The following is a 13,265-nucleotide window of genomic DNA, read 5'->3' on the forward strand; positions in this document are numbered from 1 at the left end:
TGAGTGAAGACCATACACACTATGACTGAATTCTGACTGAATCAGTCGGCGCTAGGACCACGCGGATGTTGCTGTCCCCATAGACGGCAAGGTCTGAAGAGCGGATTCCGCCTAAAGAATGAATAAGTTCATTCGGCGGCTGAAATTCCGTAGTGTGAACTGTGCAGTAGAATCTCATTGCCAGCACTGGAATTACCGAGCGGATTTTATATGCTCCGCATCCGTAGTGCGAAACCAGCCTGAGGGCCTATTCACACGGCAGAATCTCCTCATGCGGATTCCGCCTCAAATTAAAGCCCAATAGACTTCTATGGGATACCGCACTCCCATTTACACCGCAGAATTTCTGCATGGATTCTACGCAAGCCAGAAACCACCCAAATGAATGCGGTATTGGTGCGGATGTGCGGAAATTCTGCAGTGTGAATAGAACCTCAGGGTTACAACTCCCTTCCGAACAAGGGATCGGAATAAATAATAAAATTTATTAAGACCTTAAAGGGGTACTCCGGTGGAAAACATTTTCTTTTTTAAATCAATTGGTGCCAGAAAGATAAACAGATTTGAAAAGAACTTCTATAAAAAAAAAAAATCTTAATCCTTCAAGTACTTATCAGCTGCTGTATAATACAGTGGAAGTTCATTTCTTTTCTGTCTGTCCACAGTGCTCTCTGCTGACACCTCTGTCCATGTCAGGAACTGTCCGGAGCAGGAGAGATTTGCTATGGGGAATTTGTTCCTGCTCTGGACAGTTCCTGACATGTACAGAGGTGTCAGCAGAGAGCACCGTGGACAGACAGAAAAGAAATTCAAAAAGAAACGAACTTCCTCTGTATTATACAGCAGCTGATAAGTACTGGAAGGATTAAGATTTTTTTTTTTTAATAGAAGTTATTTTCAAATCTGTTTAACTTTCTGGCACCAGTTGATTTAAAAAAAAATAAATGTTTTTCACCGGAGTACCCCTTTAATAGAATTATATATCATATATAAATGCTGATAACCAGATAACACTACTTATAGCACTAAAATAAACTATAGATTTCACAATGTGTAGTTGGGTGGATCTGTAGCTTTCAGTATTACGCGCAAATCCTGTATCTCAAAAACCCTGTGAGTCATGTGTATTTTGGCTGGAGAATAGTAACGCAAGTGTCCTCCAAAAGTCATGCAAGCCCTTGGGCTGTCCTCTTATGCCAAAGTATGTCAGTGCAGATTTCTAGGAAAGCTGGGTGACAACCATCGCCCTGACAGTCTGGATCACACATAGTCCACTGCTTGTCGGTGGCTGAAAATGAGTGTCTGTCATGGGGGTGTGGGGAACAGGGGCCATATTGGGATAAGTGACCAGCATATAACTATGAAGATGGCGGCAGTGACAACCAAAGGCCATGTGCCACTGCTTTCTAGGTGGCATTAAAGGGGTACTCCACTGGAGAAAAAAAAAATGTTAAATCAACTGGTGCCAGAAAGTTAAACAGATTTGTAAATTACTTTTATTAAAAATAAAAATCTTAATCCTTCCAGTACTTATCAGCTACTGTTATGATCCACAGGAAGTTCTTTTCTTTTAAAGTTTCCTTTGTGCCTGACCACAGTGCTCTCTGCTGACACCTCTGTCCATTTTTAGGAACTGTCAAGAGCAGGAGAGGTTTGCTATTGGGGATTTGCTCCTACTCTGGACAGTTCCTAAAATGAACAGAGGTGTCAGCAGAGAGCACTGTGGTCAGACAGAAAGGAAATTCAAAAAGAAAATAACTTCCTGTGGATCATACAGCAGCTGATAAGTACTGGAAGGATTAAGATTTTTTTTTTTTATAAAAGTAATTTACAAAACTCTTTAACTTTCTGGCACCAGTTGGTTTAAATTAAAAAAAAATGTTTTCCAGTGGAGTACCCCTTTAAATACTATGATAAATCCCCTATGAAGCTGACAACATGGTTTCATAAGTGGAGCTTTCCTTCCCCTTTATAATAATAGCTATACTGGGGTTTCCTCATAGAGAGCAGTGCCATCTACAGGATATTGCTGGTATTACATATGCGTTTGTTTTTATTAAAAACTTTTTTTTTTCTCTCTAGGGATAAACGTCACCAAAGATGTCAGCTGATTATCCACCAGCAAGGCGAAAACGAATGCGCGTATCAATGAAAGACCTAAAGCTATCCGATTGGTATGGCCAGGGGTAGTCTCTTTGGGGACCCCAGTGTAGTATTCAGATGAATGGCTGACTTTGTAATATACAAATAGCTTAAAGGGGTACTCCGGTGGAAAACATAATATTTTTTTTTTTTTTTTTTTTTTTTTTTTAAATGAACTGGTGCCAGAAAGGTCTATTTAAAAATCTTTATCCTTCCAGTACTTTTTAGCAGCTGTATGCTACAGAGGAAATTATCTGCTTTCTGAATTTCTTTTTTGTCTTGTCCACAGTGCTCTCTGCTGACACCTCTGTCCAGGTCAGGAACTGTCCAGAGCAGCATAGGTTTGCTATGAGGATTTTCTCCTGCTCTGGACAGTTCCTGATATGGGCATCAGGTGTCAGCAGAGAGCACTGTGGACAAGACAAAAAATAAATTCAAAAAGAAAAGAATTTCCTCTGTAGCATACAGCTGCTAAAAAGTACTGGAAGGGTAAAGATTTTTTAATAGAAGTCATTTACAAATCTGTTTAACTTTGTGGCACTAGCTGATAAAAAAAAATAAAACATTTCCACCGGAGTACCTCTCTCATCTGATTGAGGGGGATGTAAGTGGGGGACCCACCTCTACGACATTCATGTGCCCCAATAGGATATATGGGCAGGGATTGCCTTCATGAGATCACTACATTAAAAGGGGTACTCCGCTGTTAGACGTCTTATCCCCTATACAAAGGATAGGGGATAAGATGTCTGATCGCGGGGGGTCCCTGCTGGAACCCCCCCGCGATTTCCTGTAGCACCCGGCGCTCTAAACAAACGTTGGGTTCCTGCATCAGTGGTCGTGATGTCACGGCCACGCCCCCTCCATTTATGTCTATGGGAGGGAACGTGGTGTGATGTCACGAGGAGGCGTTTCCGTGTGATTGCAGTTTTGTCCATCTTGCTAATAGCATATTAATAAATTGCAAAGAAGGAATTGTCCAGCGCCAGGTGTGCAGGTAAAACCTTGCTTTATTTAGTAACCAACAGAGGTCACTTACAGAGAGCACTGGCTGACGCGTTTCGCACCGAGGTGCTTAATCGTAGACTAACGGGTAAGGATCGACCGATTATCGGTTTGGCCGATATTCACGATTTTGGACGGTATCAGCAATTACCTTGCAGATAATCCGATAATGCCCCTCCCCACCACCGCGCCGCACCCCCCACCGCACCGCCCTGGCCGCTGCCTCATTGCCTCTCCCATCCCCGGTTTTATAATTACCTGTTCCCGGGGTCCACGCTATATCTGGGGACTGCGCCGTCCTGTGTTATGCTGTGCGCTGCACAGCGCAAGGACGAGTGACGTCCTCAACGTGACGTCACCGTAAGTGCGCACAGTGACAGCTCAGGAGGACGGCGCCGGAGCCAGAAGTAGAGCGGACCCCAGGAACAGGTAATTATAAAACCGGGGATGGGGGAGGCAATGGGGCAGTGGCAGCGGCGGTCTATGGCCGGAGCGGTGCGGGGGGTGCGGCGCGTGGCGGTGAAAGGACTCAGGACCCCAGGACAGGCAGGGGGAGAGAAGCGGGTGGCGCAAAAGCCGCTGCAGTTCATTGATTTAAATAGAGATGAGCAAATTTACAGTAAATTCGATTCGTCACGAACTTCTCGGCTCGGCAGTTGATGACTTATCCTGCATAAATGAGTTCAGCTTTCCGGTGCTCCCGTGGGCTGGAAAAGGTGGATACAGTCCTAGGAAAGAGTCTCCTAGGACTGTATCCACCTTTTCCAGCCCACCGGAGCACCTGAAAGCTGAACTAATTTATGCAGGAAAAGCCATCAACTGCCGAGCCGAGAAGTTCGTGACGAATCAAATTTACTGCAAGTTCGCTCATCTCTAGATTTAAAGCGCCCGCTTTAAATCAATGATCTGCAGCGGTGTCGCCGAGGGGGGGGATAAATAGCCGTTAATTTATACCGGAATATTGGTATAAGTTATCGGCTATCGACCCTAAACTCCACAGAGTATCGGTATCGGCCCTAAAAAAACGATACCGGTCGATCCCTACTAACAGGTTAGTCTACGATTAAAAGAGTAGTCCAGTGGTGACTCAGTGGTTTACAACTTATCCCCTATCTTAAGGATAGGGGATAAGTTGCAGATTGCGGGGGGTCCGACCCCTGGGGCCCCCCGCGATCTCCTGTACGGAGCCCCGACAGCCCGCGGGAAGGGGGCGTGTCGACCTCCGCACGAAGCGGCGGCCGACACGCCCCCTCAATACAACTCTAGGGCAGAGCCGAAGCGCTGCCTTCTGCAATCTCCGGCTCTGCCATTGAGATGTATTGAGGGGGCGTGTCGGCCGCCGCCTCGTGCGGAGGTCGACACCCGCTATCTCGGCGGAGAGCCGGGGCCCTGTACAGAGAGATCGCGGGGGGCCCCAGCGGTCGGACCCCCCGCGATCTCAAACTTATCCCCTATCCTTAGGATAGGGGATACGTTTTTCACCACTGGACTACCCCTTTAAGCACCTCGGTGCGAAACGCGTCAGACACTGCTCTCTGTATGTGACCTCTGTTGGTTACTAAATAAAGCAAGGTTTTACCTGCACACCTGGCGCTGGACAATTCCTTCTTTGCGAGTATCCTTACTAAGCTGAGGGCGGGACCGGCGCGTCCCTGCGCAGGTGATTCAGCCATTGGTTGCGAAGGTGAGTGGCACAACCTATTTGCAATGAATACATTGCTATTTACTCCACTTAGCTGTAAGATAAGAGTTCTCCTTTAATCCTTTTTGCTTCTTCCCAGGATCATACACACCAGACTCAGAACACAATATAAAGGAGCACAGCAGTGGTCTTCAACCTGCGGACCTCCAGATGTTGCAAAACTACAACTCCCAGCATGCCCGGACAGCCGTTGGCTGTCCGGGCATGCTGGGGGTTGTAGTTTTGCAACATCTGGAGGTCCGCAGGTTGAAGACCACTGGACTACAGGGTTTCTATTCATCTGGTGTAAGTGCAGACGGCTTATTGTGGCAGGGACATCAGTCGTCTCCTCAAACAGTCCCGCGTTCCAGGACACAGATCGTACAGCTCATAATACACAGACACGCAACCGCTGCTCTTGGTAGAAAAAGAAACCAATACATTTAATTGCACGTAAGATAATAGAAGGGTAAGATCCAGACGGCACAGTCCTGTGTAGTGACGAGGCCACGGCCAGAAGTCTTAGGATGAGGGGATGGGCAGCCCGGCGTGAGGGGGCAGGGGCAGAGGCGGAAGGAAGAAGGATTTCAGCTTGTTGGACATGGCCGCGATCTCCGGGTCCTGGGACTCAAAGGATTTCACCAGACGAGCAAATCGGAGAACACCTGAAAAGAGGGAAAGTCAAGACGGACATGAAGGGGGTCGACTCCATAATGAAGTAATATTTACACCCGTCCATGTGTCGAGCGACTGCACCGATAAGATGTCGGGACCAGAGGGGAGACGATACCTGAGAGGTTCTGAGAAACTGAACGATAGGAGAGAAGTGATGAGAACAGCCCTAAAAAGTAGGGATCGACCGATTATCGCTTTGGCCGATAGTCACGATTTTGGACGTTATCGGTATCGGCAATTACTGTGCCGATAATCCGATAATGCCCCACCACCACACCACACTCGCCAGAGACTGCCGCCGCTGCTGCCCCATTGCCTCCCCCATCCCTGGTTCTATAATTACCTGTTCCCGGGGTCCGCGCTACTTCTGGCTCCTGCGGCGTCCTGAGCTGTTGCTGTGCGCAATGACGAGTGACGTCCTCAACGCGACCTCACCGTCAGTGCGCACAGTGACAGCTCAGGACGCCGCCGGAGCCAGAATGAGCGCGGACCCCGGGAACAGGTAATTATAAAACCGGAGATGGGGGAGGTGGTCTCTGGCCAGAGGACAGGCAGGGGGGGAGAAGCGGGTGGTGGCGGCGGCGGTCAATGGCACCACAAAAGCCGCTGCAGTTCATTGATTTAAAGCGCCCGCTTTAAATCAATGATCTGCAGCGGCGTCAAGGGGGGGGGGGGGGGGGCTGATAAATAGCTGATAACTTATACCGATATTCAGGTATAAGTTATCGGCTATCGGCCTTAACCTCCACAGATTATCGGTATCGGCCCTAAAAAAATCGATATTGGTCGATCCCTACTAAAAAGCCTTCAGAAATATCTAAGTCTACAAACTGCAGACCCCTAGGATAGGTCCCCTTCATAATAACAAACTACTTATTTCCAAAAACAGTGCCACCCCTGTTCACAGGTTGTGTGTGGTATTGAAGCTCAGCCCAAATGTAGCCAAGCTGCACTACCAGACACCACCTATGGACAGGCGTGGTGCTGTTTCTGGAAGAAGGCAGCCATATTTTTCCAGTCTTGGACAAAAGCGCAAATCCAAAGTTCCAGGCCCGCGCAATCTTCAGCTCCAGCATAAGGAAGTTTCCTCAGTGACTGCACCGCTCATTGTGTGCGCGTGAAACTCTGGATCTACGCTTTAACGGTTTGGTCACTCGTGCCCTATTTTGCTGCTGTGTATTGGCCTACATAAAAAAAATACACCCCAAATGTGTTTTCCAGGAATAGAAAAACTAGAGCTGATTTCTTCTAAAACCCGCATCACTCTTGTCCTCAGGGTGTGTGTGGTATTACAGCTTAGTTCCATTAAATGGAGCCAAGTTGTAATACCACTCACGTCCTGAGAACAGGGGTGCTGCTATTCCTTCATAACCCATTTAAAGGGGTACTCCGGAGGAAAAAAAAATGTTTCAAATCACCTGGTGCCAGAAAGTTAAACAGATTTGTAAATTACTTCTATTAAAAAAATCTTAATCCTTTCAATACTTATGAGCTTCTGAAGTTAAGGTTGTTCTTTTCTGTCTAAGTGCTCTCTGATGACACCTGTCTCGGGAAATGCCCAGTTTAGAAGAGGTTTGCTATGGGGATTTGCTTCTAAACTGGGCATTTCCCGAGACAGGTGTCATCAGAGAGGACTTACAAAGAAAGGAACAACCTTAATTTCAGAAGCTCATAAGTATTGAAAGGATCAAGATTTTTTAATAGAAGTAACAACCATAACTTCAGAAGCTCATAAGTACTGAAAGGATTAAGATTTTTCAATAGAAGTAATTTACAAATCTTAACTTTCTGGAGCCAGTTGATATATATAAAAATAAGTTTTTTCCTGGATAACCCCTTTAATCCTTCCAGTACTTATTAGCTACTGAATACTACAGAAGACATTATTATCTTTTTGGAACACAGAGCTCTCTGCTGACATCATGACCACAGTGCTCTCTGCTGACATCTCTGTCCATTTTAAGAACTGCCCAGTGTAGGAGAAAATCCCCATAGCAAACATATGCTGCTCTGGACAGTTCCTAAAATGGACAGAGATGTCAGCAGAGAGCACTGTGCTTGTGATGTCAGCAGAGAGCTCTGTGTTCCAAAAAATAAAAGAATTTCCTCTGTAGTATTCAGCAGCTAATAAGTACTGGAAGGATTAAGATTTTTTTTTTAATAGAAGTAATTTACAAATCTGTTTAACTTTCTGGCACCAGTTGATTTAAAAAAAAAAAAACATTTCACCGGAGTACTCCTTTAAATGGGTTATGAAGGAATAGCAGCCCCCCTGTTCTCAGGACGTGAGTGGTATTACAACTTGGCTACATTTAATGGAACTAAGCTGCAATACCACACACACCCTGAGTACCCCTTTAAGATGAGCTCTGTCAAGTCACGGCCCTACATGTGTTCTTGGTCCTTTAAAAGCTGACCAATTTGCAGAATAAAGGGACAATGACTCTGTAGATCAATGGTCTCCAAACTGTGGTCCTCCAGATACTGCAAAACTACAACTCCCAGCATGCCCGGACAGCCAACGGCTGTCCGGGCATGCTGGGAGTTGTAGTTTTGCAACAGCTGGAGGTCCAAAGTTTGTAAATCACCACAAGTGGCTGCGTGATCTCTGAATTGATTGGATATATTCCTTATGTCCATTTGACCCCAGTCAGACACTTACCCTCCCCATCGGGGCTGAATCCATAATTCTGCAGCACCTCCTGCTGGATCTGTACGGCCGCAGGGAGCAGAAGCTGCAGCACTTTCCCCAGGTCGTTCCCAGAATTCTCTCTGGCCTCCTCCAGGCGAGCGCTTCCGGTGGGCGACTGCAAAGCGTCCAGCACCTCCCCTAATGCCTCTGCAACAGAAGATAATATCACCCATAAGGGAAAATACACAGACAGTGATATTAAAGGGTTACTCCACTGCTAGACATCTTATCCCCTATCCGAAGAATAGGGGAGATAAGGTGTCTGATCACTGGGGTCCCGCGATCTCCCGCAGTACCCGGCATTCTAAACAAACGCCAGGTTCCTGCGGCAGTGGTCGTGACGTCACACCATGCCCCCTCCATTCATGTCTATGGGAGGGGGCGTGTCGGCCGACACGCCCCCTCCCATAGACATGAATGGAAGGGGTGTGGCATAACGTTATGAGGGGGCGTGGCCGTGACATTACGATCACGCCTCCGGCTCCGAGTGTTGTGATCAAAATGTTCAGAACCTGGAGAACCAGAGTACCCCTTTAAGGTTGGGAAGCACACAGTGACTGCAATGTTGTCCTACAGAAACTGCAACAAATTATGTAAATTATGGGCAGTGACCCCTTATTCAGTATCATTAGCTGCTAAATGGGTGGTCTCATGTCACGTCCACAATCCTAAAAGGAGTTTTACTGTCGATCGCTGTTTTTATTTATTTTTTTGAACAGCCAAGGTCCGTGCTCTCAAATCACCGAAAGGAGAGAGGCCCCACAATAAACCAAACCCTTCGCCTCCGGGCCAAAAGGCACCTGCACCTGCCAAAAGTGTTCCCGGTGGACAACTAGGCCAGGTTAACCAGGTTGTCACCAAGGAACCAGTAACACCGGTTTGGCATCCTGCAGAAGCAGGGTTGCCACAGGGGTTTTTGCAGAGAGGTGAGGAACCAACCTCATGGCCACACACACCTCCCATTGACCGGCAGGAGGGACACCCATAAGGGCACCGCACCCTGCCAAATCCTAGTGGACAAACAGAACACAAAACGTGGACACAGTGATAAAAAAAAATAATAAGTGGATGTGCACAGTGTAAGGCTGGGTTCACATCACGTTTTGTCCCATACGGGACCGCTAACGGCAGGGGGAGCTGAAAACTTGCGGTCCCGCATGTGATTCATTTCAATGAGCCGACCGGAGTGAAACGATGACTCCGGTCGGCTCATTTTTGCCCCGTATGCGGTTTTCCACCGGACCTAAAATCGTAGTCGACCACGATTTTAGGTGCGGTGGGAAAACCGCCCACGGGGCAAAAATGAGCCAACCCGTATGGGACAAAACGTGATGTGAACCTAGCCTAATACTGCCCGGATCTATAAAAATTCCCTGATCCTAGCCGGAAGGCCGGGATAACAAAGGGTGAGTGCCCAGAAGAGTGAGAAAAAAAGTGCGTGCTATGTGCCTTCCTTCAAGTGGGGTTGCCAATCCCAAGGGAGTTCCGGCACCCTGGGGTCACCACTGCACCTCGGCCTTCACTCTACCTGGACCTTAGGGCCAGATCCAGCAGGAACAGGTCTGATAAGAGATTAGTGCCGCTGTATACAGCCATCCCTGGTACACCTGTCATACTGTGTGGTTCCCCATCCTGCCATGGTGGTCTTCCACACCGCCAACTAACAGGAAAGGTACTACACTTGATCTTAGCCAAAAGGCCGAGAAGCTGAAGATCTTAGTCAAGTTCTGAAGCTTTCCAATATTATATGATGTTACAATTCAAGATCTCTGCTTGCTGTAAGTGAAAAAAATATATATTCTTGTTTACAGTAGGCACCATTTTTTGTAATACAGAGTACGAGTGTATATATATATGTGTGTGTGTATTTTTTCTAAGTACCCACCAAAGCCAATTACCAATACTTTTTTTTTAATGTCATGTGACAGCAGAGATGGCTCTAGATTTTCTGAAGCCTTAGTGAGGGAAAGTAGAACATGAGAACATTACTGACACAATATAATGAAGATAAGCCCCCAGAAGTTAGGTAGAAGCACTCAGTACTTACGTAGGGAATCACCCCTATTAGGTAGCAGCCCCCAGTAGGTAGGTAGGAATTCCCCCTCTATTACATATAAGCCCCAAGTAGGTAGGTAAATCCCCCTATTAGGCAAAAGCCCCTGGTAGATAGGTAGAGAATCCCTCCTATTAGGTTGAAGTCCCCAGTAGGTAGGTAGGGAATCCCCCAAATTTGGCAGAAGCCCCCAGTAGGTAGGATGGGAATTCCCAGTTACTTTGAAGTCCTCAGTAGGTTGGAAGGGAATTCCCCCTATTAAGTAGATGCCCACATTAAAGGGGTATTCTAGTACTGAAAAAAACGTATCCCCTATCCTAAGGATAGGGGATACGTTTCAGATTGCGGGGGGTCCGACCGCTGGGGCCCCCCCGCGATTTTCTGTACAGGGCCCAGCTCGCTGGCCAGATAGGGGGTGTCGACAACCGCACAAAGCAGCGGTCGACACGCCGCCTCAATGCTGCGCTATAGCAGAGCCGAAGATTGTCGAAGGCAGCGCTCCGGCTCTGCCATAGAGATGTATTGAGAGGGCGTGTTGGCCTCCGCTTCGTGTAATGGTCAACACGCCCCCTGCCGGGCCCCGTACAGGAGATCGTGGGGGGCCCCAGCGGTCGGACCCCCCGCCATCTGAAACTTATCCCCTATCCTTAGATTAGGGGATAAGTTTTTCAGCACTGGATATCTCCTTTAAAGGGGTTTTTGTGTGAAGGACAATGTATCCCATATCCACAAGATAATGGCTAAGGGGGAGATTTATCAAAACCTGTCTAGAGGAAAAGTTGCTGAGTTGCCCATAGCAACCAATCAGATCGCTTCTTTCTATTTTTCAGAAGCCTAAAGGCCTCTGAAAAATGAAAGAAGCGATCTAATTGGTTGCTATGGGCAACTCAGCAACTTTTCCTCTGGACAGGTTTTGATAAATCTCTCCCTAAGTGTCTCATCACGTAGCCCGGCTCTCTATGGGACCACCGAAGAGACCCAAATGCTGTACAAACGCATCTCTGGCGCACCCATTGTAGTTTTGCGACACCAAAATACAAAAGAAAAGTTGCCCATACCCAATCACACATTAGCCTCGCTACCCTTGACAAAGCTGATCCGTTCAGCGAAACGTCGGGGAGGCTAGTAGTTGCTTGGTTTTAAATCAGCGGAGGATAATGATGATAGTGTAGGGATTGGGTACCAACAGCTGACGTGTGTTGGATAAGAAGCACACGACTACACAAGCGCACACTTGGACCCTTATATCCCTAATAAGTGTATAACAGATACTAGTTTACACACCATATCAAATCCGCTGGAATTTTTATCTGTGTGGGGTATAATTTTAAAATACCAATAAAGGTTATATTTAAAAAAATGTTCCAGTAAAGGGTTTTCCCCGACAGGGGGCAACCCCTTAAAGGTTGTTATACAAGTGGTCCCTCAACATACGATGGTAATCCGTTCCAAATGGACCATCGTTTGTTAAAACCATCGTATGTTGAGGGATCCGTGCAATGTAAAGTATAGGACAGTGGTCTACAACCTGCGGACCTCCAGATATTGCAAAACTACAACACCCAGCATGCCCGGACAGCCAACGGCTGTCCGGGCATGCTGGGAGTTGTAGTTTTGCTACATCTGGAGGTCCACATGTTGAAGACCACTGGTATTGGAGGTTATACTCACGTGTCCCCGCCGATCCGGACCATCACCGCTCGTCACCGCTGCCCGGGATGTCACTGTCCATCCCTGTCGCCGCGTCCCCGCCAAGGCCTCTACATCCCCGGCATCCGCGCGCTCCATCGCCGCCATCACGTCGTTACGCACGCCGCTCCTATTGGATGACGGGACGGCGTGCGCAGCGACGTGATGACGACGATGGAGAGCGCCGACGATGCAGGGGATCCCGAAGAGGACGTACCGGAGCCCCGAGGACAGGTAAGTGATCGTCAGCGGACCACACGGGGCACCGTAAACGGCTATCCGGTGTCAGCTGAAGCAGTCTGCGCTGCCGGATAGCCCTTTATGCGATGGCCCCGACATACAAAAGCATCGGATGTTGATGCTGTCTCTGAGAAGCCATCGCATGTTGAAATTATCGTATGTCGGGGTCATCATAGGTCGAGGGGGTCACTGTATATCAATTTGCCCTGAAACCTCTAGGGACATTCTTGTTGCATTCAATCATAACCAATCACAGCACAGGTTTCATTTTCAAATAGCAGAATACAAAGTGAAAGCTGCACTGTGATTGGTTGCTATGGGCAACGAACGAAATTCCCTCCTCTAGACTTCCCGACAGCTCAGAAGAAAGCCGTATTCCGTGACTGAATGAGAAGGATAGGGCCCGTCACCTATAACCGCCTATATGGAGGAGGAGAGTATATATACATATATATATATACAGTGACCCATATGTTACATATCTATCATGTATGTCTCCATTTACCTTTCACCTGCTCCAGGCTGAGGCTGACGTTCTGCGCGGGAGGAGCCGGTCTCTGGAGACTGGACATGGCGCTCACCTGTGGCCGGATCTATACGGATCTCTAGTGATACCTGAAGCTTATAAGCATCACCCGGCTGTATGTTATGGGAACACGGGGAGCGGCGCACAGCTCGGTGGTGTCTATACCGGCAAAGACGCAACGCCACAGCGGCCACTGGAGACGGGAGGATAGAATTACCGCACAGCAGCAACTGTCCATTCGGAATGGTCACCAACAATATGGCGGACTAACATTCACTATTCATTAAGCAACACACTATACATTCAATTTCCAATAAGCACTTACATGACATTATCTATTTTTAACCAATCAAGAGGCGGCTCCTGTTTCCAGGAACCTTCTAGACAAATAGTAAAAGAGCTATTAAACCGAAGATCAAACGTGACGCCATAGTACCCAGTGCTAGACGCATCCTATTACAGTTATGGCGACTACCCACCTCGGTTCGATATAACCTCAGCAATAACATATGAAGAATAGTTATAATAATAAAATAATTGTATATGCCTGCATTCGTGTTTA

General features: G+C 47.5%; 1 protein-coding gene and 1 pseudogene across 1 annotated transcript; both read right to left on the reverse strand.

Annotated features, from left to right (window-relative positions):
* Positions 1-5,246: 5,246 nt before the first annotated feature.
* On the reverse strand, positions 5,247-12,943 carry C7H12orf57 (chromosome 7 C12orf57 homolog). The gene is made up of 3 exons (XM_056528907.1): positions 12,683-12,943; positions 8,166-8,342; positions 5,247-5,493 (listed from the first exon to the last, which is right to left on the reverse strand). Exons 1-3 carry the CDS (start codon positions 12,747-12,749, stop codon positions 5,351-5,353), a joined length of 387 nt encoding a protein of 128 aa, XP_056384882.1. The 5' UTR covers positions 12,750-12,943; the 3' UTR covers positions 5,247-5,350.
* Positions 12,944-13,058: 115 nt separating this feature from the next.
* Positions 13,059-13,114, reverse strand: LOC130283664 (U7 small nuclear RNA; annotated as a pseudogene).
* Between the last annotated feature and the right edge of the window lie 151 nt (positions 13,115-13,265).

This window comes from Hyla sarda, chromosome 7 (assembly GCF_029499605.1).
Source record: "Hyla sarda isolate aHylSar1 chromosome 7, aHylSar1.hap1, whole genome shotgun sequence".
Taxonomy (NCBI): domain Eukaryota; kingdom Metazoa; phylum Chordata; class Amphibia; order Anura; family Hylidae; genus Hyla; species Hyla sarda.

Excerpts from the sequence above, each read along its gene's own strand:
- C7H12orf57 (XM_056528907.1), bottom strand. The coding sequence starts at position 12,749 with ATGTCCAGTCTCCAGAGACCGGCTCCTCCCGCGCAGAACGTCAGCCTC. Across the intron at positions 8,343-12,682 it reads CAGCCTGGAGCAGGTGAAAG|AGGCATTAGGGGAGGTGCTG; the intron begins GTAAATGGAGAC and ends CTTCTGTTGCAG. Across the intron at positions 5,494-8,165 it reads ATTCAGCCCCGATGGGGAGG|GTGTTCTCCGATTTGCTCGT; the intron begins GTAAGTGTCTGA and ends CCCTCTTTTCAG.